Genomic DNA, 27,349 nt, shown 5'->3' on the forward strand with positions numbered 1-27,349 from the left:
GCGAGTCACTCTGTAAAATCTGGAAATTTCACCACTTTCTATTAATAGCTTTAATGCGGGTAGGTACCATAAAACACTGGTAGGAAATAGCCTGGAGACATTTTTTTTTTGCCATTATAAATATTCTAACTTTTCTTTTTGAATAAAAGGGGTGATATCTTTTTTTGTGCCATGACACGTAGCCATAAAAGATTCATCCTTTGAATTTTCTCTCCCCCTCTCTTTCTGTCTCTTTCTTTTTTTCCGCCAGACGCACCTCGCCGCCCCGCCCTCATCTCCTCCCCGCCCGGTGAACGCACACTGATGCGCACCAGTGCGGCCGTCATCCACGCTCAAGCCGCACACTTTCCTCTCTGAGCACTTGGAAAATATACTGTGACAAAAAAAAAAGAACAGTTGATTATTGATCGAACTGGATGTGTTCTGCGCCTACAACGTTTGGACTCGGTGCTGGCTTCTTCTTCTTTTTTTTTTTTTTTTTTTTGTTAATTCTCAACAACTGCAATAACACTTTGAGCTCTTTTTCTTTTACTGTTGTTATTCCAGAGCCGTCTGCTCGTCCCACATTTTTCGGGGAGGTGTCGAGTCTGCTGATCTAAATTTGGATATTTACTGCTGACTTTTTCCTGAAATCCTCATCCACATGACTGAGCCAGGGTACGAGCGGAGACGTGGCTCCCCACCTGGGAAGACCTACGGCTAAAGTTTGAAGGGTGCAAAGCTGTTCGTTCCCCCCACCTTTACTTGCTGGGATTTGCAATCACCCCAGAAATTTAACTAAATAGCGGATATCTTATCCATCTCTGCGCACGACCGGGAGTCGTTCGACTTGGATTTATAGCGCACCAGGATTTCACCCCCATCTAAACCATGAGGACCGTCGTTTTTGATGGCAAGTAGAGAATAAGTTTTATTATTATTATTAAATTGGAGGATTTCGATGGGTTTGTGCACACTGGTTAAATCCACATCGGTGCGTTGTGACAGAACCAGCTGCTCGTATTGGAGTTTACTCCGCAGCCTCTAATGTGTTTTAGACAAACTGATGCAAAAACCATGACGGGTAATACGGCAAAACGACCTTTAATTTGCATTGTGACAACATGTGTTTTTATGTTATAGGACAGTGGTCAACATTAGTTGGTAATGCAAACGACCTTGACTAACTGAGTTATAGTTAAGAATAATTATTACCTTCTCCGTTGTTTCTCTATATAAATGAGATGTCTATGTGACTAATTTCGCAACTTAACCGAGGCATCCGCTCTGACTTTGTTTTTTTTTTTTGTGTGTTTTTTTTTTTATTTTTATGGAGGCTGCAGATGGTCCGCTTGGCGGCTCACTAACACCACATCCCTCTCCAGCTTCTTGGCTTATAATTAGTGTTTTTGTGGCATCGCCGCTCGCAGGGTGCCGCCGCCAAAGTGAGGGGAAACTGGGCCGCGTCGCTTTTGGACTGTGTCTGGAGGTGCAATAATGAGAGCGCGGACGCGATCCCATTCCCGCCAGAAATGGTTAAGAATTTAATTCCCTGGCAGGGGGGAGGCAGGGGGGGGGGAGAAGGGGGGAGCGTGTTGTCGGCAAGCCAAGGGTATTTTTTTGTGCGTGTGCGCGCGTGCGTGCGTGAGAGCGCGCACGTTTGCGCGCAGAGGGAGGAGAAATCGAAGAGGAAGGATGGAGAAGCACCTGGCCTGCTTGTCTTCCTGCACCTGCATGTACCCGAGCCTACTTTCGTGTGCAAAAAGCTTATGTTTAATGCAGTGCAGAGATAATAATATGGACATGGTGAGTGCTGCTTGACAAGCAGCACTATGAGATAACCCTCTCTGTCTGTGTCTCTCTCCTTCTCTCTCTGCGTGTGTGTGCGTACCCGTGCGCTATGTAGCCTCTTTAGGACCTTTCCAAGGACAAGCACCTACCTTATCTTGACTGATGGTCATAATGGGGATTAAAACCCAGTCCTAATGTGTTGGAACATACGTTTGTGGTGTAGAGGTGGGGGTTAGGGTTAGGGCTACAGTAAATCAAGTCAGAGATGGTCACAGATACTTACTCAACTGAGTGGAAGGCAATATAGTGTCCCAATAGAGATAGAAATACAAACCACTTCATCCTTCATGTCATATCTTTCTGTTTGTTGGTTGTTTTGTATTGGCTTCTTCAGATACAAAATGGAAAAGTCTGATAGGCTACAGGATGTTTTTTCAGCAAAGCTGCGAAGAGCATAACCACCACTTTAAAAGTAATTTTCTATAATATTTGGGCAGTCTGCCAAGACAGTGTGGCCAAATGAATCCAATAAATAATATCTACAAACCACAGGCCTCTTAGTTGCTTTGGTCAGATCATATTTAGAATTATTTTATAAAAGCCAGGAGACCTAAATGAGGACCAATACCAAAATAAATGAGAACAGAATGCAATACTAAATGTACAGACACTATATATTTAAATTACATTAACAAGCATTTTTGTGTTCCTTGAACTCCACAAATCTTGTAAGTACTCCACTGCAACAACAAAGTAATGTCATGCATTAAGTAAATGGATACAAAATGGTCTGTATGCGAGTTTGAAATGGACGAGAAAAACATGAATTTTGAACTGTTTTTCTAGTATGTGTATGTATATAAGTCATATAGAAATAATTATTTAACAAAAAACATAACCTCATGTGCAATGATGTATGAAGATGAGAACAAAATGGTTTATTTATACTTACAAATTTGAACAAAAGGTATAAAATGGCAGAGCAATACTCTACAATAGACTAAGATACAAGAGCCTGACCAACTGACCAAGAGCCTGATTAGATATTTTCCTTTCGGGGACCAAAGTTATGACTTGTGCTAGCGCTGTGTTAGCTGGAGGTATTAAAATAATTAGTAGTTAACACAATATATTAAAAACAATCTAAACATAAATGAGTTTGTAGATTTGTGCTTGCTCTTGTCTGTGTTCCTCTTTAGACCATTTTCTAGTAAAAATGTATGATGTTAAGGCCAGTAGTGGACAAAACCCCAGTTTAAATGTGGTGTACTATATTGTTGGGTGGTTAATGGCTTTAGTAAGGATATTATCTAAGTTTAGGCTAAGCTCAACGTTAAAGGGTTTAGTATGTACCGATAATGGTTACGGTTCAGGATAGCGCTGAAGCTTATTTTTTGGATCTATTAAATCACAACATTCCACTCAGAGATAAACAGGTTTCTACTAAATATAGTCCGATAGGCGTGTGTTTGCACACATGCTACTCAGAGCAGATGCAGAAGAAAGTAATCTAAACTGAAGATGAAAGTTTTTCCATTTACAAAAGAAAATAAAAATCCTCAGATTGTGTTTCTTATACACAAGTGTCCCCTGTGATGTTTCTTCTTCTGTTGAGAAGATCCTACTTGTGGTTTTAACACTTGTCTGTTTGGGGCAACCCTTTAAATTGGTTCCAATATTGTCACTGTTAGCATTCAGTCAGAGTGCTCACAAAGTCTTGGCTGCAGATAGATGTCCATGGAAAGTTGCGGCAAACCCCAGTGGGCAGATGCAAATTGTGAAATTCACCTCAGACTGTAGATCAGACGTGGAGGTTTGAATTCAGACCCAGGTCAGGGATAGAGCTAATTGAGTGAATGGTCTTCAATATAACATCCTGTTAAGGATAATGTGTTTTTGTATTTATGTGTGTGTGTGTGTGTGTGTACTATCTAGTTTGTTACATTAGCATGTGCTATAATCCATTTGCTACCCAAAGTCATAAGAACACGCAGTCTCTCCCTCTCTCCAAACACACACATAAACACACAAACAGAGATATATAGAGCTTATGCAACATGCTGTACACACTTTATCTTCCTCACGATGTTCATTACTTGGCTAAAACTGGAGGATTATTGTAAGAAAGCCGCAGATTATTGTGGACCCACAAAATAACTCTGCATCTCACAACTAGGAAAATCAAAGAGGCACATCTGCTTGTGTATTCTCTTTGATATGTCACAGAGTGATGCAAATTCAAGTGCACATCCCATCACTGTGCAAAGAATGGCTCTGGGTTCCTCAAACCCTCCAGGCAAGTTTTCATCATCCAACTGCTGTTGTTGTGATTTAGCACCAGGCTACTGACACGCACCTATGTCTGATTTCTATTTTTTTCATTTTTTTTTTCTGCTGCAATTATAATTGGTATCCATCTCTTGGGCTCCTGATTTGGCTGAGAAAATATGGCCTGTCGTGTCTCGTGTTTAAAGTGTCAGGGTGAGGAGGGACTTTAATTTACACTCTTTTTCACCCAGTCAGCATATGATCAAATGCCTCTGTGGGAAAGCTGTTGCTCGGGGGTGCCGTTGCTCCCTGTCTACTGCCAAGCAAAGCCAATAAAGTGCAAATGAATGGATAAAACCATTATGGTGGAACTGAAAGCTTTCTCTTCAGGAGTCTTAAACCACAACCACAACGCAATGAGGGTTTTTTTTATGTCAAATTAGTACATTTTCTCCCCATCCACAAAAACTTTCAGCTTTGTTAAAAGCAGGCCACAAGATGGATGCAGAGAACATTAAGTTTTTAATGGATAGAGTATTTCTAAAACCAAAAAATGACTGATTTGCTGAAGGGGAATTAGGTGAGATCAAAAACCAAGTTATAACTTCCCAATGAGACAAGACATCTCAAGCCTCTTAAAAGGGAATGTAAAATTGATCCATCTTAGTGCTTGTATGGATGTTTACACAAGCCCAGGATGAGAGCTACCTGGATCATTTGTGTGTGTGTGTGTGTGTGTGTGTGTGTGTGTGTGTGTGTGTGCGTGTGTAGGTGTGTGTGTGCGTGTGTGTGTGTGTGTGTGTGTGTGTGTGTGTGTGTGTGTGTGTAGTGTTCTTTGAGTTATGGGGAGGTCTGAAGAAGGTGCAGGTAGTAAAACGGAATAAAGACAGAAATATATTTTCCTGCTAAAGTGTCTATTATCAGGATGCTCCAGGATGCTGCAACAATACTCCGGAAAGATTAGCTGCTACTTTGGGAATGCAGCTTACATTAATTTTTCACAATTGTCCATAATCAGCCAATATGACCAATGAGTGCACCATAGTTCAGCACAATAGAAGCAGTCTGCAGGGGTCATTGAATTGTAATGTTGCAACAGCACACAAAACCAGAATTTGTGAAGAATAGTGATCAATGCTGCAGACACAGTGATTGTTCAAACCTCAAGATTTCCAGCATTTATTCTCAACTCTTCAGCCTGATTGTCCCTTTTGGTTTTGTTGGATTAAAAAGTTCTAGTGGGGACGGGGGGGAACTGTTGAAACAGCAGCAATACTGGCACCTGTATTTGGCTAAACTCATGACAAAATATAGTTGATTTCATTTAAAAATATATTTGCCATGTTATACCAGGATGTCCCCACAGTTACAGTTGAAGTAGTTACCTACATGCTTATAGGTAGAAGAGCAAACTTAACAAGACATTACTAAACCTGTAACAATTGAGGACAGCACCTGAGCATCAAGGACTAAGAATCCCAAATAACTGTTAAAATTATGGTTGCTTTAAAAGTGTTAGTTGTTTTGTGTTCATCCATGTTTTTTCTAGACGTGCACCAGTATGCCTGTGTATATTCTTAGTCCTCTGACTTATGTATTCTACCACTGACATAAACTGAAGACAACCAGTCTTTTGCTCATTTTTTCCTGAAAACATTTCTATGCAGGTTTTCAATTCTGGAGGTGTGCAGTTGAGCAGGAGAGTTGGACTGAACTGCGAACCTACAGAATTGACAAAGACTCCTGGATAGGTGTCAAAACATATTCAGGAAAAACTGAGCAAAACTCTGACTACCTTCAATTTAAGCCTGTTGTAATGTGCACTAGCAGTTCTGTGGCAACTTGATGAAGTTCTTGAAACACCAGATGTGATGAAAGTTTTTGGCTTTTAGTTTCATAATTGAATCCTTTAATCCATAATATAGAACCATAATTATAACTAGTTATAATAGTATAACTGTCTTATAGTTATAAAATGGTGCAGAAAAATCCAGATTATTTTGCCATCTAGTAAAACAAGTAATAGCTAAGGAGGCCAAGCGGATTGTACTCACTCACTGACTGCTGCGATTCCTCATACTGAGGTGGCATGTGGCGGTAGTGGAAAGGAACAACTCCCTTTGAAGAAAGGGAAGAAACTTTCAGCAGAAGAACAGAGCAGACAAACATGAAACACCAACACATTAGTCCAAGAGGGCTTCCGATGTTAAAGAAAAAGCTCAGAGTTAATGGCAGAGTGGATCACTTAATGGCTTCAGACTTCAAGAGTACTTTTGAAAGGCTCTGATTTCTGAGCTTATTTGGATTTAATAATCACAAAACATCTTCATATGTTTAGGTTTCACAATATAATGATGGTCATTTCTCAGCAGAGAAGCATCCACACACACAAATGCAGAAACACATTCAGGCTTGGTTATTTACATATGTCTACAATACACAACTAATTTAGTTAAAGAATGGAAATTGTTACTCTTTTTTGGTTTTCCCAAATCAGTGAGCAGGTAAACCAGTTAAGTTGTTAAGGCAGATGCATATTCAATCCGTCTAAAAACAGCAACTGATATAGAAGTCTGTAAAAAGTTTTAATCCCGTTAATGTCTAAAATGTTGAGTTTATGTAATGAACTGCTGGTTGAAATAAAATTATCTGCAGGGAGTTGTTAAATCCAAATAAGAAGATTTAGTTATTACATGCACACATTGAGCTACAAATATGGCAGTATTTTTATTCATTTTTTTTGCACGAAGGGACTGAGATTGCTGAAACTAAAATCCCCCAACCATTCCACATATCAAATTTTACTTAGCAGTCCATAACATATATAATGTAACAATCATAACTAAAGGAGCACGCAGTGATTCATTTACTCCATTAATTTTAGATTTCTGAGAAAGTCTGACTCTCACTTCGTTACATCTTCATCCCAAAATGACAAATTTTGACTTAAAAAAAAAAAATCAAACAAACAAAAAAAAAAACAGTTTCACTAATATAGTTTACTTACAAAATATCCCTAAATTAGGGACATTTCCTGCTTTCTTATTTATCTTCAGCTCGTCCCTTGGTCCTGACCATATTTAAGAGGATTATTTTTTGTTAAACAATTTAAGTTCAACTGAAGAGAGGTGTCTAAGCTCAAGTTTTTCATAAATATTGGAAAGAAGCAAAAACAATTATAACTGTGGACACTTTGTCAGGCAGAATCCACTACAAATATTTTTTCCCCAATTTCTTTTGTTTAGTCAATGGATAATCAAGAAGATGGCGCATTACTAAAGGTATAAATCTGTGGGTTTGCACCTTCATTCCAGCACACATACCTTATTTTAGATGGATCAACTAAAAGAGGAAGCATCCTTGATATCCTGCATCAGGTGATTTCTGCATGTATTTACAACTTCTTTGGTTGTTACCTCTCAGCTGATGATCATCTGCTAATCATAGTTATTTACATTTGCCATTATCTCTTTCGCCCAGCGTCTTTAAAAGCAGACATTAGACATGATGTTGATATCATTTTGGCTGAAACATGGCAAAGCTAAGTTTGTGATTTCCTGGTATTAAACAGCATGCAGTGTGTGTATTACTGGGAACTAACTATAAGCAACTAAAATCTCAGTACTAAACAAACAAGCTTGCAAAATTGACTAGAAATTGGTAAACATTCAAGTACTATCCCAAAGACCTTTGGGATTGTGAGTCGTTATAGAAAAGTCAGTCGTTAGGAAGAAAACTGAGGAAATTTCAGGGATTGTTGGATTAACCAACTATCATTTAATGTGTTTGCTTTCTGTCCTGAAAGCAAACACTTAAAGTGATTGTTGAGAAAAAGCAAACACACACACAAACAAAAAAACACTAGTCCAGGAACACAGAAAGTCTGAGTTCATAAAAGTAATTGCAGCAGTAACTCCATCAATCACTCTGTGTACAAAGTAAAGACAGTTAAAGAGTAACAGAATGGATAAAAAGTACGTATAGTTAGTCACAGCAATATCTTTCTCAGTGGCTTTGTTCAATGAGATACAATTAAGACAGTTAACGGGGTAATTTTTCATGGTTTTTAATTAAAATAACGTTTCCAAGGTGAAATAGAATTTTAATGTGCAGGAAATTTACGAACACAATCCACTGTACAAACAAATAATTAAAAAATGATGTAATGCAGTATTTATAGCTCCCCATAAAAAAAAAATCACTACCTCCTTCTTTTCTTGCATGCAAACATCTATCCAAAGTGTAATTGCTTTGTAATCCTCATAGAAGTGTTGACATTTTAAGTTTTAATATGTCTAATAAGAAAATAAGCCACACGATTACAACAGGGGCATAACACGTCAGGGTCGGTATCCTGCATGATTTGATTCTCTCCCTGATGATGGTTACTAACTCCTCAATATACAGATGTTTACAAGAGATCTGCCAACAAGTCATCATTTATCCAAGTGCATTGAACCAGTATGCTGGAGACCAGCCCTTGAGGACCGATTTTGGAAACCCCGGGTTTACAACTTTTGCTTTCATCCTGCATATGGACTTGGGAAGGTGCAGAAATAAGCGCTCTGTTGTTTTCCCATTTTTACACTACTTAAAAATAGAAGCTCTTTTTATAGAACACCGGATCAGCAACACGTTTTAATTTACCTAAAATCTGTGCTGTTGTATAGCATAACCAGACCATGCAAGAAAGCTTTTTTGCAAACATTTATGTCAGATTGTGTCCATCTCCCTATGGATTTTTCAGCGTTTATAGGATAAGGATGTCGATCCTATGTGCTGCAAAGCTAGGGGGGTATTAAAGCCTCAGTTCCAGTGACAGACTGCTGCAAGCTATCCAGGAGTGGATCAGCTATGTTCACTGCATCCTGATGAGCACACTGCTTTGGGAGCTTCTTTAATTGGCCGCACCCTTGAAGTAGCACTTATACCGCACAATCACACATACACATGCATATCCTCAGCAACACACACACACACACGCACAGATACACAGATGCATGCTGGCCCCAGATATCCTTGGAACCCACTACTCTAGGCTATCCCATTCTTCCAGCCCTACACCGCTAATCAGCAAGACAGAGGAACTAAGTGGATAAACAAGCGGAATTCCATTTGTTTATACACAGGAAGCTGAGGGGTGAAATGTAAAGCAGTCGAAACGGAATATGCTATTCCCCCAGATTGCCAGTCCTTAATCCTCTCTGTGGGTTATTATTGTGCTGTTAGAAAATTTGGAGAGACAACCTACTGAGAACATGCTGCACCCCCATCCCCACCAGAACACAAACACACAGATACACTCTCAACTTGTTTCTTACCATGATAAAAAGGAAAATAAATGTTAGCTGTTAAATAGGGCCAACTAGATGAGTTAGCGCAATGAATGCAATTTCAGGATGACGCAAGTGGACTCACTTGGGGGTATGTATTTTTATTTTCATAAAATCCCCTGGATCATAAACCTTCAAAGCCTTTAGTGGCTTTACCCCAAACAGTAAATATATTAAAAATGGCCTGACAATACTGAGACATAAATTAAATAAACCACAAATTCAAAGATAAAAGTGAATGTGCTTCTGCAAAGGATTCTGTTAGGGCAAAGACATTATGTGGTGTGAGCTCCTAACGTGCACAAAGAGAGAGGGTTAATTTGTCAAACGCACTTCATCTAATTCTGTAGCGGAGGGAACATCTTTCAGTTCAGTCTGTTCTTTCATGGTTGTTCTCTGACAATCCTTGAACCAATGGCCTCTTTTCTATTTGTGCATCCTTAAAAGTTGAATGTCATTTCCAATCTTGTTGCAAATATGGAGGTGTACAAATAGCTACTTGAACACCAGTGATGCTGATTATACCACAGTGGGAAGTGACTGATGGCCTAGTAAATTGTTAATTAGGCAGAGCAGAAGCTGCTCTTAAATTAGATGTGTGAATGGATACATTGTCAGCCTTATAAGTCAACCCGTCTTGGCTCTCCCTCATGCGGGCAGCACTGCCATTCAGATGAAGTAGCTCACTGATCCAGGATGTGAGCAGCGTCAGAGTGAAGCCAGGATAAATACCAAGAGATGGAAAGAAAAATGCCTTTTACATGTGAGTTTAAATTTTTAATAGCCATCAAAATTATAAGTGCATTTTAAGATGTATGTCTGTGGCTTAATACAAAGGTATAAATGACTCCATCTCAGTTTGCCTGTTTACTTATTTATGCTTCATTTCATACCTATGCGTCATAACTTTGGCCCATCCTTTGTACCTGTAAACAACCCATTTTGTAGCCTTGTGCTCAAACGATTGTGTATAAATGTGTCTTTGGTTTTAAAGTACTTTCATAAATTCTGCAAAACAAAACATAAAACTCAGACACCTTTTTTTGTTTTTTCAGGTTTTCATATTCAGGGAGATTTAAAAGAAGTCATTTTGTTTCAAAAGTATTTTAGAAAGTTAACTATAAACTGATTGTGCTTTTGTAGAAGAATAAGTCACCATTGCAATAAGTCTGCTACATACTACTTTGGTTTGATCCAAATATCCATCGCTGTTTTTTTCTTTTCTTTTTTAAAATCTTTTGGCACAGTGGCCAAAATAATGTGTAATCTGACAGAAAGGGGGCAGGGAAAATCGGGGAACGACATGTGGCAAAGGAACCATGAGCATCTTGTGTTTGCGACTCTGCAATGTTGAACACAGTACAAGACCGTGTAATGTGCTGTTGTGACTTCATGGGACAGAGGCTGTTAGCTCAAAACAGAAAACGCAATTCATCTGTATTCTGTAATATAATAGTATATGCATTAAGGGGTTAATGTTGACAGCTGTATACTAGATTTGAAAATTTCCATCAGGTGATACCTTTTGTTCATACACCAATGAATGAGGTGAGTTGCAGGTGGGAGCAAAGGATTTGTAAAGCAGGAAAGACAAAATCCTACGACAGCAAGAGGGAAGTAAGACACTCTAAACATACTTGGAAGCATAACAGTGGAATCAGAGGAAATCCCACTTGTCTCATAGTAAGAACAGCCTATAACCTTCACTTTGCAAGAACACTTAGGTTTATCTACATGTAATTGACAGGCCAGCCCCCACAAAGCAAAACTTCCACAAAGGAAAAGAGTTGCTTTTAAGCTGGTGTGTAAGTCTTGCGTCCAGGTGAATCAGGTTTTGCTCACAGTCATCTGGGGGCTCAAAGTAGGCTATTCTTATTTAAATGCAAATCTGACAACCCTGCCTCATCTTTGCTCTCCTCTGTCCCTGTGGACTGTGTGCTAAATGCATATTCTTCCATATTCTGTATATTGCTCTCTTACTGTTGCTTTCTCCTGCTCAGCTTACACTGTGTTGATCAATCTTCTTTTTATAATTCTATTACCGTTTCACCCTAGAACACCTTGTTGCTGTTTCTGTCATCACTCTCAGGTGTAAATGCTGATTATCTTGTGTAGATATCAGGCCATGGCAAATTAAATGTGACCACAACTAGCCTGCCAGGACGTCCATTATAATGATATCTGTAATCTGCTGGGCTCAGGGGAGGCAGTGGGGAGGGATGGAAAGATAGAGGGAGGGTAATGTGAGGGGATTTATTACGGATCTGGAGGCTGGCAGGAAAGAGGCGAGCATGGACTTTAGCCACTTAGCCCACAATGGGTTTCACATCGACCATATGTTATGCATGGCTTCAGGATTATGTGAACTCGAGTTCCGTCCAAGATTGTTACATCATCAGTAGATGAAATTAGAAAATTGTCTATAATGAGTTAGTTTTCCCCTTTTTCTTTTTGTGCTTGACTGTTTGAGACAGTCAAAAAGTTGGACTGTTTCACACATGTTCCTCATTCATATGTTTCTGCATCATAATTGGAGGAATTCAGTATGCAATACAAACTTGAAAACTCAGCCCCTTTAAAGCGCTGTTATGTAAAATACTATATTTCATCAGTATTGCACAGTAGAAATTTGATTGTGTTCCACTTATAGCAGTGATGTGACCCATAAGATTTCAGAACTGATTGTCATTTATTTTTAAAACTGACAATTTGTCCTAACCAAACTTTTCACATTTTTGTCTGTCTACCATTTAAAAATCAGAGGAAACTTTTGCTAGTTCTAGCTAAAGATTATGCCACTCAGTTTTCATTTTTGGTTATTCGTTTACCCCTCACCCCTTTTTTATTTTTTTCTACACCTGCACCCTCATAAAACCACAATGATTTCTCTGTTTCTGTGACATGCAACAAATCTCCCTCTGCAGATGACATTTCTGTATAAGCGTGACTGCTTTTTGAGTTGGCCAAAAACCATAGCTCTTACACACTTAAACTCCATTACAGCTGTTCTTCTGAACCTTGCTGAAAATCAATTCCATGCTGATACAATTTGTCATCTGGTTGGTTTTTCCTGGATTGCTGCATTTTTCCCCTGAAAGCCAGATTTCCAATAACATTTTGAGATTGTAATACCCTGAAATTTTATTGTGTGTAAGTGGTTTAATTCCACATTTCCAGAGATACCAGAACAAGAGACTACAAAGTTTGAGACAGTCAAAAACCAAAATAGTGTGTACTTTAAGGAAAAATAAGCTATAGTGTTTAAAAACTGATTGCATGACTTAAACGTAACAAACAGTAGTTCTAAAGTGAATCGTAAGTGGAATGATGACAAGAAGTGATATCTGATGAAGCACAGAAGAATGACAAACTGAAGTACATTGGTTTGACTTTGTCTTCACGCCCCCATGTCTTGAGGTCTGCAGGAGTAAACATTTTTTTCCCACTCCTGCATATTTCACATGCTTGTTCTCATGCCTGCTCATGTTTTCAGCAAAGCCCATCATCACAGCAATTATCCCAGAGAGAGAAATGAGCTCTGCCAACTCTCCGTTTCTGAGCTGTAAACAAATTATGCTGAGGGGGTCTCAATGATATCTGTATGACAAACAAAGTAGTCTGAAGTCAATTCGGTCCCACTGTGCCGTCTTAGGTCCTCGACCAGCAGATTCTTGTGGAAGTAAAAATTGCCAACAAGGAATGAAATTGGCTGTAATATCAATACTTTTTGATCTAGTCGGTATTTTTAGTCACTGCTTTGCTGTTTTTCCATTTTGCATCTGTCTTTTAAAGTGCACCCTCTTCCATTTGTTTGGGTAATGAGTGTTGACAGATCAGCATTTCCTCTGTTAGCAAAAATCAAAGCCAGAAATTTCCACCTGGCACTTTAATTAAGCACTTGATGAAGTTACAACTGGCATATGCCTCTTTAAACTTAATGCAATTCAACTCGATCCCAATAAGTCAGAAAAGGTTAATTTTTCTGACATTATTTTGTAATTAACAACACAACTCGCAGCTTGCATTTAAGCTCATTTGTATCGTGGAGATTTCATGTGGTTTAGCAATTGTAATACGGGTAATTGACAGGTTATGTTTTCTTCTGTTCTGCAGCCATGCTAAAAGGCATTAGCATATTGAGTTTGTGCCTAACCGTTAAGTATTTCCCACCTGGCATTTAAAAGGCATTACAAGAACAAGCGTCTATTGAAACCGTGAAATATGAGACAGGACAGTCTTCAGCCCCGTTCTGTCTGCACTCACACACATATTTCAGAAGTGCCAACCTAACATCCAAGTACATATATATAAAAGTAGAAGGAAAGTGACTGCCTAAATCTGCTGTTGTTTGCTTGCTTACACGAGGCTTAGCAGGTGAACTATATTTTTAGTAGGGTTGAAAGGTTCATGTTACTCTCCTACAATTTAGTCTGGTGAAACAAACCGGAAATTGCTTTGAATTCTCCTCCAGGTTAATGACATTTGTGACTCCGCAAAGCCCCCTGAATCCTATTTACTGTTTCTGAATCATGACAAATCAGAGTGGAAAACCTCAATCTGATTTCACTTGGAAGGGGCTACAATCACAACAAAACAGACTTTGAAATAAAAGAAACAGCACGACAGAAACACCTTCTATATCCTTTGGCGCCCAGGTAAGAAGAAAATCTATCTTAGAAATCTGTGTGATCAGTATTGTCTCTGAATAAAGGTTGTGCCCATGTCTCCCTAGTAACAAATTGCCATGTAACACATTCAGGTTTTAGTTTACACATAAAAACCTCTTCCAATAAGTAAGGCACCCTTTCAGTAATGGCGGGAAACATTAACTGAATGTTATGGAGCAACAATGTCCATCAAAAGCTTCCTTGAATTTCACTACCAGGATGAAAAGTATCCATGGACAAATTGGAGAAGCACACATTGTACATCAAAAACAGATTTTTATACTTTGGCATTCTATCAACGTCTCGATACATATGCCTTTCACTTTTGCTCACTTGATAACTTGAACTGGCGTGCTTGAAAAACACGATCTTTACAAAAACATTTTGAATCACACAACAGGAGTTCATACCAGGTTCCAGTTATTTTGTTCTATTATTGGTCAAGATTTTTTTTTCTCAATTGTTCAGTAATGTCCTTGCCTTTGATGTAATCTGCTACAAGCTGTTAGAAGTAAAAGAAAAATATGCCACGGATGTTAAAATGTAAAATTTTTTACAGCATAAGCATAAGCTTCTGAAGGAATAAAGGCCCAAATTATAGAACATTATTTCCTGTTATAAATTTAATACCAAGATTGGTAAATTTGAGTTATTTTGTTCCTTACAGTAATGTTATTAAATAGATAGCTACACTATGGGGAATTCTAGTGTCACAGCAGCAAACAACAAAATTGCTAACAATAAACAACTCGCATTGAGTTGGCCATGTGCGTGTCATCCGTTTTCATAACTCGGTTATGAGAGGAACTAATTCCTCTCTGTTCCATTAAAGTAATGATGTGAAAGATGTGAAGAAGAAGGGGATCTGGGTCAACCCACACCTTTGCCAATTTGTCCACAAGTTGCTCTTTTGTCTCAACCTCACTCCATTTTCTACTGTTAACCCCAATGAGTCAGTTGCTCTCTACTGCTGGTCAGTAATTTTAGAAAAGAAAATGTCCACATTGCTTACAGAGCCTTTAGACTCTTGATCAAATTAAAATGAACACTGCTATTAGATATTATTAAATTTCCATTAGCAGATTAGACATTAATCTAATCTGATAAGAGGTTTGGGTTTCCGTCTACCTAAGGAAAACCCAATCTGCTGGGTTTCCCGAGATAGAAACATTTCAGACTAATTTGAATAATTATTCAAGTTTATTATACAGTTTGATTAGTATAAATTGGAATGTATGTATGATTGAATTGAAATATTTTTTTTATACAATGCCTCAAGATATTTGTTGTGAATTGGCGCTATATAAATAACACTGAATTGAGTTGAATTGAATTTATTGCATTCACACAACCAGTGCTTGTCAATATGGGAACAAATAGACATGCAAGAATAAAAAGTTCTATAGCAAAGTGAATCTTGTAGCAACAATTAATAAAAAGGCAACACTTTTAGCTAGTCTTAACTGAAAATGTCTATCACATGCTTGGTTGAGCTGTTAATGGAAGCACTTTGGTGGGAAAGTATTTGGACTTATTTGGAGTTTCACTTCAATTCCCATCAGTTCTATCCATACTTTATTCTGTAATGGAGACAGGCTGAGTCAGAACCCTTAGCATCATGAATAAGAAAGTATAAACAGCCATTAGGTATTTCTGTTATGAGAGCACTGTCTATCAGTGCTCTCTATAAGGTAAGGTAAGGTAATTTTATTTATATAGCACATTTTCAGCAATTCAAAGTGCTTTACATGAGTTGAAAGGAAATACAAACAAAATAACAACCAAAGGAAAGAAAAAAGAGGAAAGAAAACTAATCTAATGTTGTTCTAAAGTATATAAACTAAGTGCTCCTGTTCAGGGTTGCTAAGTAACTAATTCCATTTCTAAATAATGAGTACTCTACAGTTTCTGATAAAATAAGCTAAAGAGTGACTGATCTAATTCCTTTTCTGGGTTAAAGTGAGACTCCACAATTCTAAGTTTGTTCTAAATCAGTGGTTCTTAACCTTTTTGAGGTACCGAACCCCTCAGTTGGACAGGAGACTGGAAACTTTATTACAGATGGGAATAAGCGACACGACTTAGGCCCTTTCTACACCCATCTGGATATTTTATGAGATTTTCTACTTTCCTTCCACCTTACATTCACTTGCAAATAGAGTTTTGGGATCAAAGTCAATGATTTGTTTGATCATATCCACAATATCACTCTTATGTTTTTAAATTTTGCAAAACACATCTCCATTTTCACCTTCTGTCTTAAAGGTGTTTTGTAAAATGTCTGCTTCTGGTTCATACATGTCGACTGGCTGCCCTGAGGGTATTGAAGGCAATGAAATTAAGGCTCACTTGGCACATGCCCACACAGGTTTTCTGGACTAGAAACCACAACATTGGTAATGTTTTTTTTTATTTTTGTATTATTATTATTATCATACAGTGTCAGCACATTATCTTGACTCTGCTTTCCTTAAACTTCAAAAGTAAGATGAAGATGTTAAGGACAGAGGAAAAGGACATAGTGTGAAAGAAAACAAGAATTACAGCTGGTTCTGAGTATTTCTAGCCATAACCAACTTATGCTTTCTTTTGGAAGCTGCATTTTCTGTATTTTTGTCAATAGTACCAAAATATAGCATTGAAGTTGAAATTTTGATTTCAGTTTGCAATGTGGCTCCAAAGTATTAAGTATTAATACTTATGGACCTACTACCATGCCCTATGTCTTACAGCATTTTTGTTGAAATCCTAGACTGTAAAGATTTTTTCTTTCAGAAGAGAACTTATCTGTCGTATGTCTATATTTTTATATCTGTATAGATATCGCTCTCTATAAAAGTATGTGTATTTTTTCTAGTTCCTTACTTATTGGCAAAAGTCAAAGAAGAAATTATTTCGATTTGTTTTATGTTTCTTGTTTTTTCTACTCAACAGCAAAAAACAAACCGTTTCTACTTTAGTTGCATCCAGCTCTTTCAGTAATCTCAAGTATGTTTTCATTTCTATTGACTAGAAGATGACTCTTTTTTTTTCTCTCCTGATAATGGGCCCTGCTGATACCTCATCTTCTCCAGTGGAAACTTTTTCCACATTATGCAACTGCCACTGAAACAGCCTTACTGTAATGATCCCTCTGTCAGTTAATCATCAAACTAATTATGTTTTGGGTTTTTTTTTTCTCATATCAGCAGCGAGTGAGTGCTGCCTGTATGTAATTCCTTCTTTATCACAGAGTGGGTTTATCGGCTCTCCGCTGTTGCTGTGAGAGCTATCCTCTTGTGTGCCACCTTCTCAATGAGATAGAGTTGGAGCCGAGCATATTGGGACCGTATTACAGTATCGACTCCTCATCCACTTAAATGGAGAATAAGCTCCTTTTACAACTAATTAGGGCCATTAAGGGAAGGAAGGGGGAGAAGGGGTGCATACGCTAATGCAGTTTTGCACAGATAACAGAAACATTGGCTCATTTTAGCGGCAGGTCAAGACAGGAGTAATTAACTGCTTATTAAAGTCGCAGTGTGACTTGTTCGTGACTCGTCAAGATGGTGGCCTGGGCATAGAGTGCTGATATGGGTGTCATCGAAACTGTGACTGATTGCTTCCAGACTTCCCACTATTTGGCTCAGACATGTTGCTAGAGATTCACCTTTTAAATGGCGATATGAAAACAGAATAACTTCAGATGTTTTGCCTTCAATGGAATTTAATGAGTCGATGTGCTTTTAGCTTCATTAGTGAGTAAATGTTTGAGTCTATGCATTAAATTCATATGAAAAAAAGAAACTAATGTAGGGATAGAAGCAAATCTCTCATTAAATAAAAGATGAAAGGCGATTTCTGCGTTAGTAAATGTGTTCTTCTACTGCTGCTTTTAGAAGGAACGTGTCTCTGCACATAAAAACGCCTTTGCTGAAAGTTGCTTTGGAACCACAGTCTAATGTAACCGTTGAGAAATGACATGTTACATCACCAAAATTAACATACGAAATTGTCTATCCAGTTTTGACCTACAATGTTCCAAGTTGTTTGTACTTTTCTCCATTATCATAATCTGCCACTTTAATGGAGGATTATGCAGGTTAAATGCATGAAGGACTTGCATAATAGCTACTATGGTAGAAAAGTAGTTATTTCGGAGCAGCCATTAACAGGCTGCAGACTAAAAGCATAAAGGGTTTTGTTTGCACTTCTTTACGTAAACATATGCTTATCACACGATCCGTAATGTTAATTTATATTTCTGAATATCCATCAAGACAGGTGCAGCCTGTTTCTCTCTGCGGGGTAGGATGCACAGATAAGCAGAAATTACACAGAAATAAATATTAATTGTCCAGATGTCGATTAAAAAGACAAACCAAAGCCTAGTTTCTGCCACAAGAAGCAAGATGAAACAAGATTGCTTTAAGAGTTCCCCCACCTTAGGTAAGCTGCTGTTAAGCTGAGTATGCGGTTATCTCTCATCTACTGTGCTGCATACAGGAAGACAGGAAAGGGAAGGGAAATAAGGCCAAGGCATTCTCCTGGCATATCGACTCCTTCTTCAAAGAGATTTTAACAGAGCACCAGTTTTTCTTTTATCTTCCTTTAATTCCAAGGATGTCATCCCAAATTAAAATGTAATGTGACCAAAATAAACCCAAAACACAAAGAACTAAAATAAAAAAAGGAGTGTGCACAAATAATTAAACTGAAATAATTCAGGTCATATTTTCCACTGCTCCATTCTGACATTTCTTGGGTTCTATGATAATAAGCCAAAACAACTCTTATGTTTATACAAGAAAAATCGGGTTGTAATAGATGAATCGTCATTTGTGGCACAAGAACTCCAGTGAACAAGCTTTTGGCAATTAAAAGCCACTACAAGTCTCATCGCCTATCCTACATGAAGTAGTCGTCATGGACATTACAGCAAAATAAATAACACATTGACAAAAAAGCACATTGGTATGCCTTTTGGTCATTTTATCTCAAGGAACTTCCTGGTATGCTCAAATAAAATAAAGTAAAGAATCTCCTTAAAGTGTTTAGAACTACAAATCGTATTTTGATGTTTTCCATCTAAAAGTCGATATGTAGTCCGAATGAACACAGAAATTGGTTCTATCTTACTGGCTTTCATTCTGGCAAGGACATTTCATACAGTACAAAAGGACAAGTTCAGAATGCCTGAGAAATCTGCAAAGGTCTCTCCCACCACTGCAGAACACCCACTTCATTTGTGTGTAGGAAAATAATTATATATATTTTTTTTTTTATTCAACACAAGTCAAAGAAAATTTGGAACATTTTTAGCTATAGTATTATTGTGTGCCTAAATGGATCATGTGGGCAGCTGTTCACCTTTCAACTACTGCACCTTGTTCAGACAATAAGGACAATCATCGTTTCAACAGATTTTGCTCGGGGGGATGTAACACCTACACTTTCTTGACTCTTTTCAAATACTTTTTTTTTCTTTCCACTGGTTAAATTTAAAATTCTTCACTTACTTTTTCTATACTTTTTTCATACTTGTTCCAGACGTTTTTTAGTTTAAGTCTGCAGGGGATAGGAAATAGTTTATTCTGGATCAACTGCACCAAACTGCAAAACATACAGTATGACTGCAAGACAAAAATCCTCCTTCTCTCTGCCACTCAGCGCATGTTTATGCATTTCAAAAACCTGTCATTTCTTAGAAAGTTTTTTTTTTTTTTTTTTTTAAATTTTCTTTTTGCCCCTGTTTGTATCTTAAAACAAATCTTATCTTTCAAGCACAAACCCTTGGTGAGGTATACATCCCCTGTATTGCCAGGCAGCAGGAAAGGATCGAGTGTCACCACAGTTTCATAAGTTTCTCAAAGAAACATTTCAGCTGCCTCTTCCCCGTACGACATTGCTGTCACCGACATGGCATGTTTAAGATAAAACAGGGGAAAAGAGACCTTGGAAAATGATCTAGCGGGATTGGTGATGGCGCTGAAGATCAGACAGCAGCGGAGAACCCAGGAAACTGAGAAAGGCAGTTTAAAAAAGGGAATAAAAGCATGCATACTAATGCCACTCTCTGCATTATGGTCTGTCTTTTTTCTGCTACTTTGCATAGTGATCTTTTCTCAAGGTTTAGATTTCACTTTCTCTACTTCCTTCTCAATTTTCCCACTTGTTCAAGCTGAGGTTGTCACCTTTCAGTGGTGTCAATCGATCATCCTTATTTCTCATCCAGCTGCCTTTACCTTGGTGTCAACCTGATAAAGGCGACCAAACTGCACAGAATTAACTTTCCTGTGATATAACGTGGGTAATAACTTTTCCAGCATATTGATTTGGCTAATTGACTTAGAAATAACAGTACTAAGAAGATAAATGACATGGTGCCTTTATTATATTTATGCCATTAGCTGCGTATTGTACCGGAGTGACTATTGGAAGAGCTGCTCAGATGGGTTATCTATATGAGATTAGTTGATAAAAACAGATGAATGTGACTGATGTTGACTATCAGCTTTTAGAAAGAGGGTGAGATCATTTGTAACAAATGACTCTGGGAGATAGCTATACATTCTGTTATACTCTGCAGTTGTGCCTACTTATTATGTCTTAAAAACATATTAATTTTATTAAATCAGATATAGGATTGTCTTAAAAAAACAAGCAGTATCTAATTTTCCCGTTCCTTGCATCAGGTATTCTGCTTTATCAAGCAAATTGGCGAAATAAAACACGTAAAGGATAGACTTTTCTGAAAGTATTATGCAGTCTTAAGCATAACTTAGATAACCAGACTATATAATCATAAAAGCTTATTTGTCTTTGGTCCACTTGTTTTGGGTTGTCATATGCCAGAAGTGAACAAATTGCTCCCTTTAAAATTCATTGGCTTTTTGAACTTGCAAAGTATACCTCTAAGCCTTCAGGAGGTATTTTTAAAATAAGTGCAATGTGAAAAAGATTTGACTTGACTTGCGTTGGGGAAAAGAAAAGAAAAGCAGTGTTGAACTGCAGGGTTGGAGGTTGGACAGAAAATGTCAAAACACAGCTCCATAAAAGAAAGCATGTCAGATGCTGGCATGTGTAAAAAGTCGGCATTCCCACCAGCAACAAAATGCTTCTGAACAAGGTCCATAATTCCCCAGAAGCAAAAAAAATAATAAAAAAGGATTCAAAAAAACTCCAGGATAGTAAATGGATGCAATAACACAACACCTGCTGCTTTGACTGCCCTATTCATAAGTTAGCCTGGGGAGCTGAATGTCCTCGCTGCACTTAATGGGCAAAAATGGGCTACTAAATTTATTTTTTAATGAAAAATATTCACATATGATCTCTGTCTTAAAGTTATGAACTAGTGTTGCTTGTAGTAAAATTGACTCTGAAATATTTACCTCTTTGAAAACTTTTTAAATTGTGCAGAATTTCCACTTGTGTTTGGATTCAAAATGTTGGAAATGTGTGGGGGGAAAACAATTTACAGACTGATACACATCTGCAGAGAAGTAAACCTTTTCAGCTTCTGATCAGGAGAATTGTAATCATCAGATGTAGTTGAGGAAAGGATCTCTCATGGAATTAGGTTAAAGACTCTTCCACTCACCTCCTGGGATGAGTAAGATGATCATTTCAAACAGATGGCATCAAACTGTAAATGACTTCAGAAAGTTGCAACTGGATGAATAAAGTCATGCATGGTGACTGGGATATGCTGGAGTTATGATAATGAATAATTTAAAAGGAATTTATTAAAATTCCATTTAGTATATGTATATATCGCAAATATACAGTAAACCATAAGATCTAAGTCATATTTGGAGGCCAGAACACCAAACAGTTAGGATCTTTAGTGAGCAGTCTCAGCCAACTAGAGTTCATTAAGTCTTCAGCTGTCGTACTGAGTGAAGATACTACATTACCGACTTAAAGTGGTAACGTTACCTGAGCAACGTTACCTTGCAACAAAGTTACTTAGCGACTTTGTTGCAATAATTAGTATTCAGACCTCAGTTATGGCTTGGCTCTTTTTATAAAATCGCAGTGAATAGCAAATTTAGTGACTTTTTGTGGAGCTTTTAGAGACTTTTGGAGACTCGTGAAAGAATGTGTTATTTTACTTTATTCAATGTGCAGCAGGTGCAAAACAACAGGTGGCCCGGTTGTTTAGCAGCACTCACTCCGAGCTGCTTTTGATTTCTCCCCTCTGCATCTAGACTGCAATTAAAAATGAGCATAACCAAATTCTCTATTACAAAGCACTTGATGTAAATGTTCTTTATTTAAGATAATTATTTGCTCTAAGATAAATCACAGAATTTCCATTTTCAAAAATTAGCCATCAGCTAACAGCTATCAAGTATGTCCAGTCACATGTTGCAATCAGTATTTAGTCTGTTACTTTTAAATTTCATATTTTAATCAACATGAAAACTCAGAGTTAAAGCTAAAGGGAAGAATAAAGAGTGACTTGGTTGAATAAAACTAACTTTATTATCTGATGTCTTTATTCCTTTAGATTATGGTCATTCATCTCCTGTCATTTCTTGCTCACTTTACATGGCCTGAAATGAAGTAGGTAGGTCTTTAAATATAAATTTTCCTCATAAAATGTAGCTTAGTAATAAGCACTAGCTTGTGAATGTAAATTTATGCGATGAGCTTGTCTACTTCTCTTACTCAAAATCCTGTATATACTGTAAGTGGTCACTTTTGAATCAATTCAGCATGTTCTTCCCAGTTTAGCCTCTCTTACCAGCCCTTCTTTCCCAAACAACATGGTCACCAAAAGCAGGATAACAACGAAAAAAATGACAGCCCAAAAGAAAAGGTCTTATCTGATTTTTTCTTTGAAGTTTAATCTGTCAGGTGTAAACACAAGCACTTTTTCTCCATTACTTGCAATGCAACCCTCTTAAATGGTCCAACTGCAGAATTAAATGTACCTGTAAACACATAATTTTTCTTTTGAGTGTCAGTAAAGAATTCAACTGTAAATGCAATTTACACTAACATGCAAGTCAGGTATGAATTTATTCTTGACATCAGTGCAAAAGCTCATGAGCAACTTGAGAATACTTGACCTAAGTAAGAGAAATGGTCTGTATTCTTCGCATTTGGTGTCTATTTAAAGCACAGTCCATCCATGATCCGTACTTTTTCTGAGTCACAGAACTGGAGTCCACATGATTGATGTGATCTTGTCTCTCTGACTGACAGAATCTCCTGATGAGCAGATATTTTATCGACTTTGTTTGGGGGAGCGTGTCCAGTCGCAATGTTCCCAAGAACGTCTAAGTTTCTTTAGGGAATAGACTCCAAATGGTGACCCCAAGTCTGATCTTTAAAATGTCAATTTAAATGTAAGCTCCCATCAGATAAGTTCTCCCGCTGGGATATTAGTCCTGAGTATATGCCAGAAACCAACTGTTCATTTCTAAGTAGAGAGTCTTATTGACAGAAAAGCCTTTTGGATAAATGACATTTGTAAAGGTGACAATTATCCAGTGATATTTTGATCTTCTTTTCACTTTTGGGTTCATTCTGCTTGCAACATTTCAACTGGCCCACTAGTAGTGAGCATCAATCTTGAAAGCTTCTCAAAAAAATATGTCCCTTGTGTAACCACACACATAGAACAGGGAAGTATTTTCAGTGCAAACAGGCCCGATGGTACATTTAAGTATTCAAGTGGATTTCCTGCTGTGGCTCGCTTATCCCTTCTTTGTGTCTCAGTTTAAGGGGAAAAAAACATGAAAAACTAGTAATCCATGAGCCTGTTTTTCTTTCCAATAAGGTGAAGGCTTTGCATTTTTATTCACGCCTGCATCAGAAGGCAGTCAGTAGAGAGAAATTTGTGTAACCCAACTTAATGGGTCTCTCCAATCTAATGGGCAGTTGCTTATCTTGCCGATATAATATCCTTGTGGTCTAGAGACTATGCTGCACCGTAGGTCATGACGCTCCTGTCCTGCTCTGTGTCAACCAGCTATCTCTGGTAAGGAACAAGCTCTTTAGTGTAAAACACAGCAGGCAACATTGTAAAAAGCCACATAATGGAAAGCTTCACTTTGAAGCAAATATGTTTTATGTTTGTGTAAAAGTACCACGACTAAGACGAGCATTTTGTCCAGTTGAGGGAAGCAACACAGATCAAATAACACGTCATGAAGTTGCATATATTGATTGTCTATGCCTTGTTAATCATAATAAACAGAAAAAAAGACAAACATGAGAGGGGTGAGGTACAGAAAATATATTAGTCTTATAAAGTCGTTCTTCATGTCTTGCTTCAAAATAGTCAAATTTTCAGTGCTACAGGTGTCTGTTTATATTAAAGACTTATTTTTTTAAAGTCTGCATAGTTTAACAGTTGGTACTGTTACCTTGCAGCAAGAAGGTCCTGAGTTTGAATCCTGATTTGGGCTCTTTCTGTCTGCGGTTTGCATGTTCTTCCTATATGAGCGTTTCACTTGGATACTCTATGTGCTCTCTTCATTACACTCTAGCTCTAAATGAGTCAATGCACTCATGGTTGTTTGTCGCATGTGTTTCTGTGATGCCCTGTAATGAACTGGTGACCTGTCCAGGGTGTACCCCACCTGTCGCCCAATGACCACTGGACATAGGCAGCAGCCCAACTGTGTTGTGTCAGGCAAAATTACTTTTGACTCCAGGTTATCTTACCTCCAGATCATTTTGCTCCTTTGTCAGTTTGTAGCCCCCATGTCCATCCATCCATCCATCCATCCATCCATCCATCCATTTTCTTTCACCCTTGTCCCTCAGTGGGGTCGGGAGGGTTGCTGGTGCCYATCTCCAGCTAACGTTCCGGGCGAGAGGGGGGGTACACCCTGGACAGGTCGCCAGTCTGTCGCAGGGCAACACAGAGACACACAGGACAAACAACCATGCACACGCACACTCACACCTAGGGACAATTTGGAGAGGCCAATTAACCTAAAAGTCATGTTTTTGGACTGTGGGAGGAAACCGGAGTACCCGGAGAAAACCCACGCATGCACAACATGCAAACTCCATGCAGAAAGACCGGGGCCGGGAATCGAACCCAGAACCTTCGTGCTGCAAGGCAACAGCTCTACCAACTGTGCCACTGTGCAGCTCCAGCCCCCATGTCATATTCTTCATTTCTAGTTTTCATATATATCTTAAGACTTTTGATTTTAATAAACATAAAAAAAAATTATTATTGTTCTTTTAACATTTATTAGCTCTTAAGAGATATGAAAAGTTATGACCTATGATAAAAACTAAATATTTATGAACCACCTCCTGCTGGTAGGTGTTAAGTTTTGGCATCACATAACTATTTACTTACAGAACAATATAATTACATTTTTGAAAATAAAATCATTGGCTGTCAAAGCTAGCACAAAATGTCCCAATGCAAATGAGCATTATGACCGGAATGAAATGTGCCGTGTCTGACGGTTGTTGTTTTTTTTTTTTTTGGGGGCAAATAAGACGCTGACGTCTGAGAATCCCCACATCTCTGAATTTCCCTCGTCGAAGCATAAACACGTTTTTCTACTTTCTAGGGGGGGGGGGGGGGTTGTACCAGGAAAACTTCAGGCACAAAACACCAAAACTGCAAATAGCAGAGGCAAATTGTCTGTTTTTCACTAACAAAAGCAGTTGTCAAACAGTTTTTACCAGGAAAACTCAATTTTTACCAGGAAAACTCAACTTGCTAACTTGGCTAAAAGAAATTGTGCATCTGTTGGATGTTGTCTCAGCTTTTTGGTGTATTATTCAACATTTACAATTCTCAAAGATTGTCCTATTTGGTGTGGGTATTTTATTAAACTCAAAGACTTCTGATTATGTCCAAATATTTGCGGGCTTGCGTCACTGTTGGCCTGTTCTGGGTGTGAATCTCTTCTCCCAGTGGGTGTATGGGTTCTTTCTGGGTACTTGGACTATTGAAAAACATGCATTCTAAATTGCTTTTGGTTGTGAGTTTGTACATGCATGGCTCTCTGACCTGACCTGGGTGTTCTTTACCATCCAATACCCACTGAAGATCAGCTGACCTACATTCCTGCAAGGAGGAAGGATGCTTGGATGGATGGATAAGAATAACTAAAGCTATTTTTAAGACTTTGAAACTCTGATTCCTTGAAAATAAGAAAATTAATTGACAAAACTGTGGTGGGTGGGGTTACAAAGGCTTTTTCATGGTAGCCATTACATAATAACAACTGATGAATGGAGATGGACTTTTGTTACTTCACATGTTCAAGGCTGTTTATCTTATCCTGTTAACATTTGACGCTCTAACCCTAATAGCTGTGTTCATGTTTCTAAAAGTCAGCTTTTTAAGATATTTATATAGACATATTGATATGTCTTTATAAATAAATGAAGAGTTTTAATTTGCGATCATTACTTTAAACTGTTCAGCTTAATTGCAAAATATCTTGCAATTAAATGGAAGTGACATTGCGCCCTGTGTATGGACAGAAATTACTTATGAACTATGAGCTTTTAAAACACCTGCAAACGGTTTCAAAAATGGAAAAAGCACTGCAGATATTTCTCTGCACTCGCCGATCAAAGTTTATGATGACAGGATGATATACCGTGCATATAATGCTGGTGTTTGTTCAATTAAACTTCAGGGTTTTTTCACGAGATTGCTGGTCCATTAAACTTTATCCCTCATGCAGTTGAGTCACATAAATTTTGCACCATATCTTTTCATTTTCTTTGTGATTAAACAACTTTATATTATTTCCATAGTCCAAAAGGTAAGGTAAGGTAATTTTATTTATATAGCACATTTTCAGCAACAAGGCAATTCAAAGTGCTTTACATTAATTAAAAGGAAATGCAAACAAAATAACAAACCAAAGGAAAGACAAAAAGAAGAAAGAGAGCTAAATCCTCTTCTGGGTTAAAAGTAATATAAACTAAGCAGTGACTGTTCCTATTAAGTATTTCTGGATTCTAAGTTCATAGTTATTCTAATTCTGATTCCATTTCTGGGCTGTGTAATATTGATCTAAATAGGGCATACTCTACAATTTTTAATATTACTAATAAACTAAATCCTTTTCTGGGTTAAAGAAGTTAGAAAAAACAAGTTCAACGTGAAAACTTTGTGTGTTTTGCTTTTTTTTAATCTCTTTCAAAGTATAAATCTCTATTGTAGAACTGAATGTAGCCCTGAAATAAAAGTAAACATACGGTGTAAGACTTGAAATTTATTCACATATAGTATCTATCTATCTATCTATCTATCTATCTATCTATCTATCTATCTATCTATCTATCTATCTATCTATCTATCTATCTATCTATCTATCTATCTAT

The 27,349-nt window shown here is 37.7% G+C and overlaps 1 protein-coding gene across 1 annotated transcript in view; it reads left to right on the forward strand.

The window, feature by feature from the left end:
- Window positions 1-286: 286 nt before the first annotated feature.
- rtn4r (reticulon 4 receptor) overlaps window positions 287-27,349 on the forward strand; it is a 60,831-nt gene continuing 33,768 nt past the window's right edge. The window contains exon 1 of the mRNA XM_008417902.2: window positions 287-892. Coding sequence (XP_008416124.1) covers window positions 871-892 — 22 coding nt within the window. The 5' untranslated portion in view covers window positions 287-870. The remainder of the gene's footprint in view (window positions 893-27,349) is intronic.

The sequence above is a fragment of the Poecilia reticulata genome, linkage group LG9, assembly GCF_000633615.1.
Source record: "Poecilia reticulata strain Guanapo linkage group LG9, Guppy_female_1.0+MT, whole genome shotgun sequence".
Taxonomy (NCBI): Eukaryota; Metazoa; Chordata; class Actinopteri; order Cyprinodontiformes; family Poeciliidae; genus Poecilia; species Poecilia reticulata.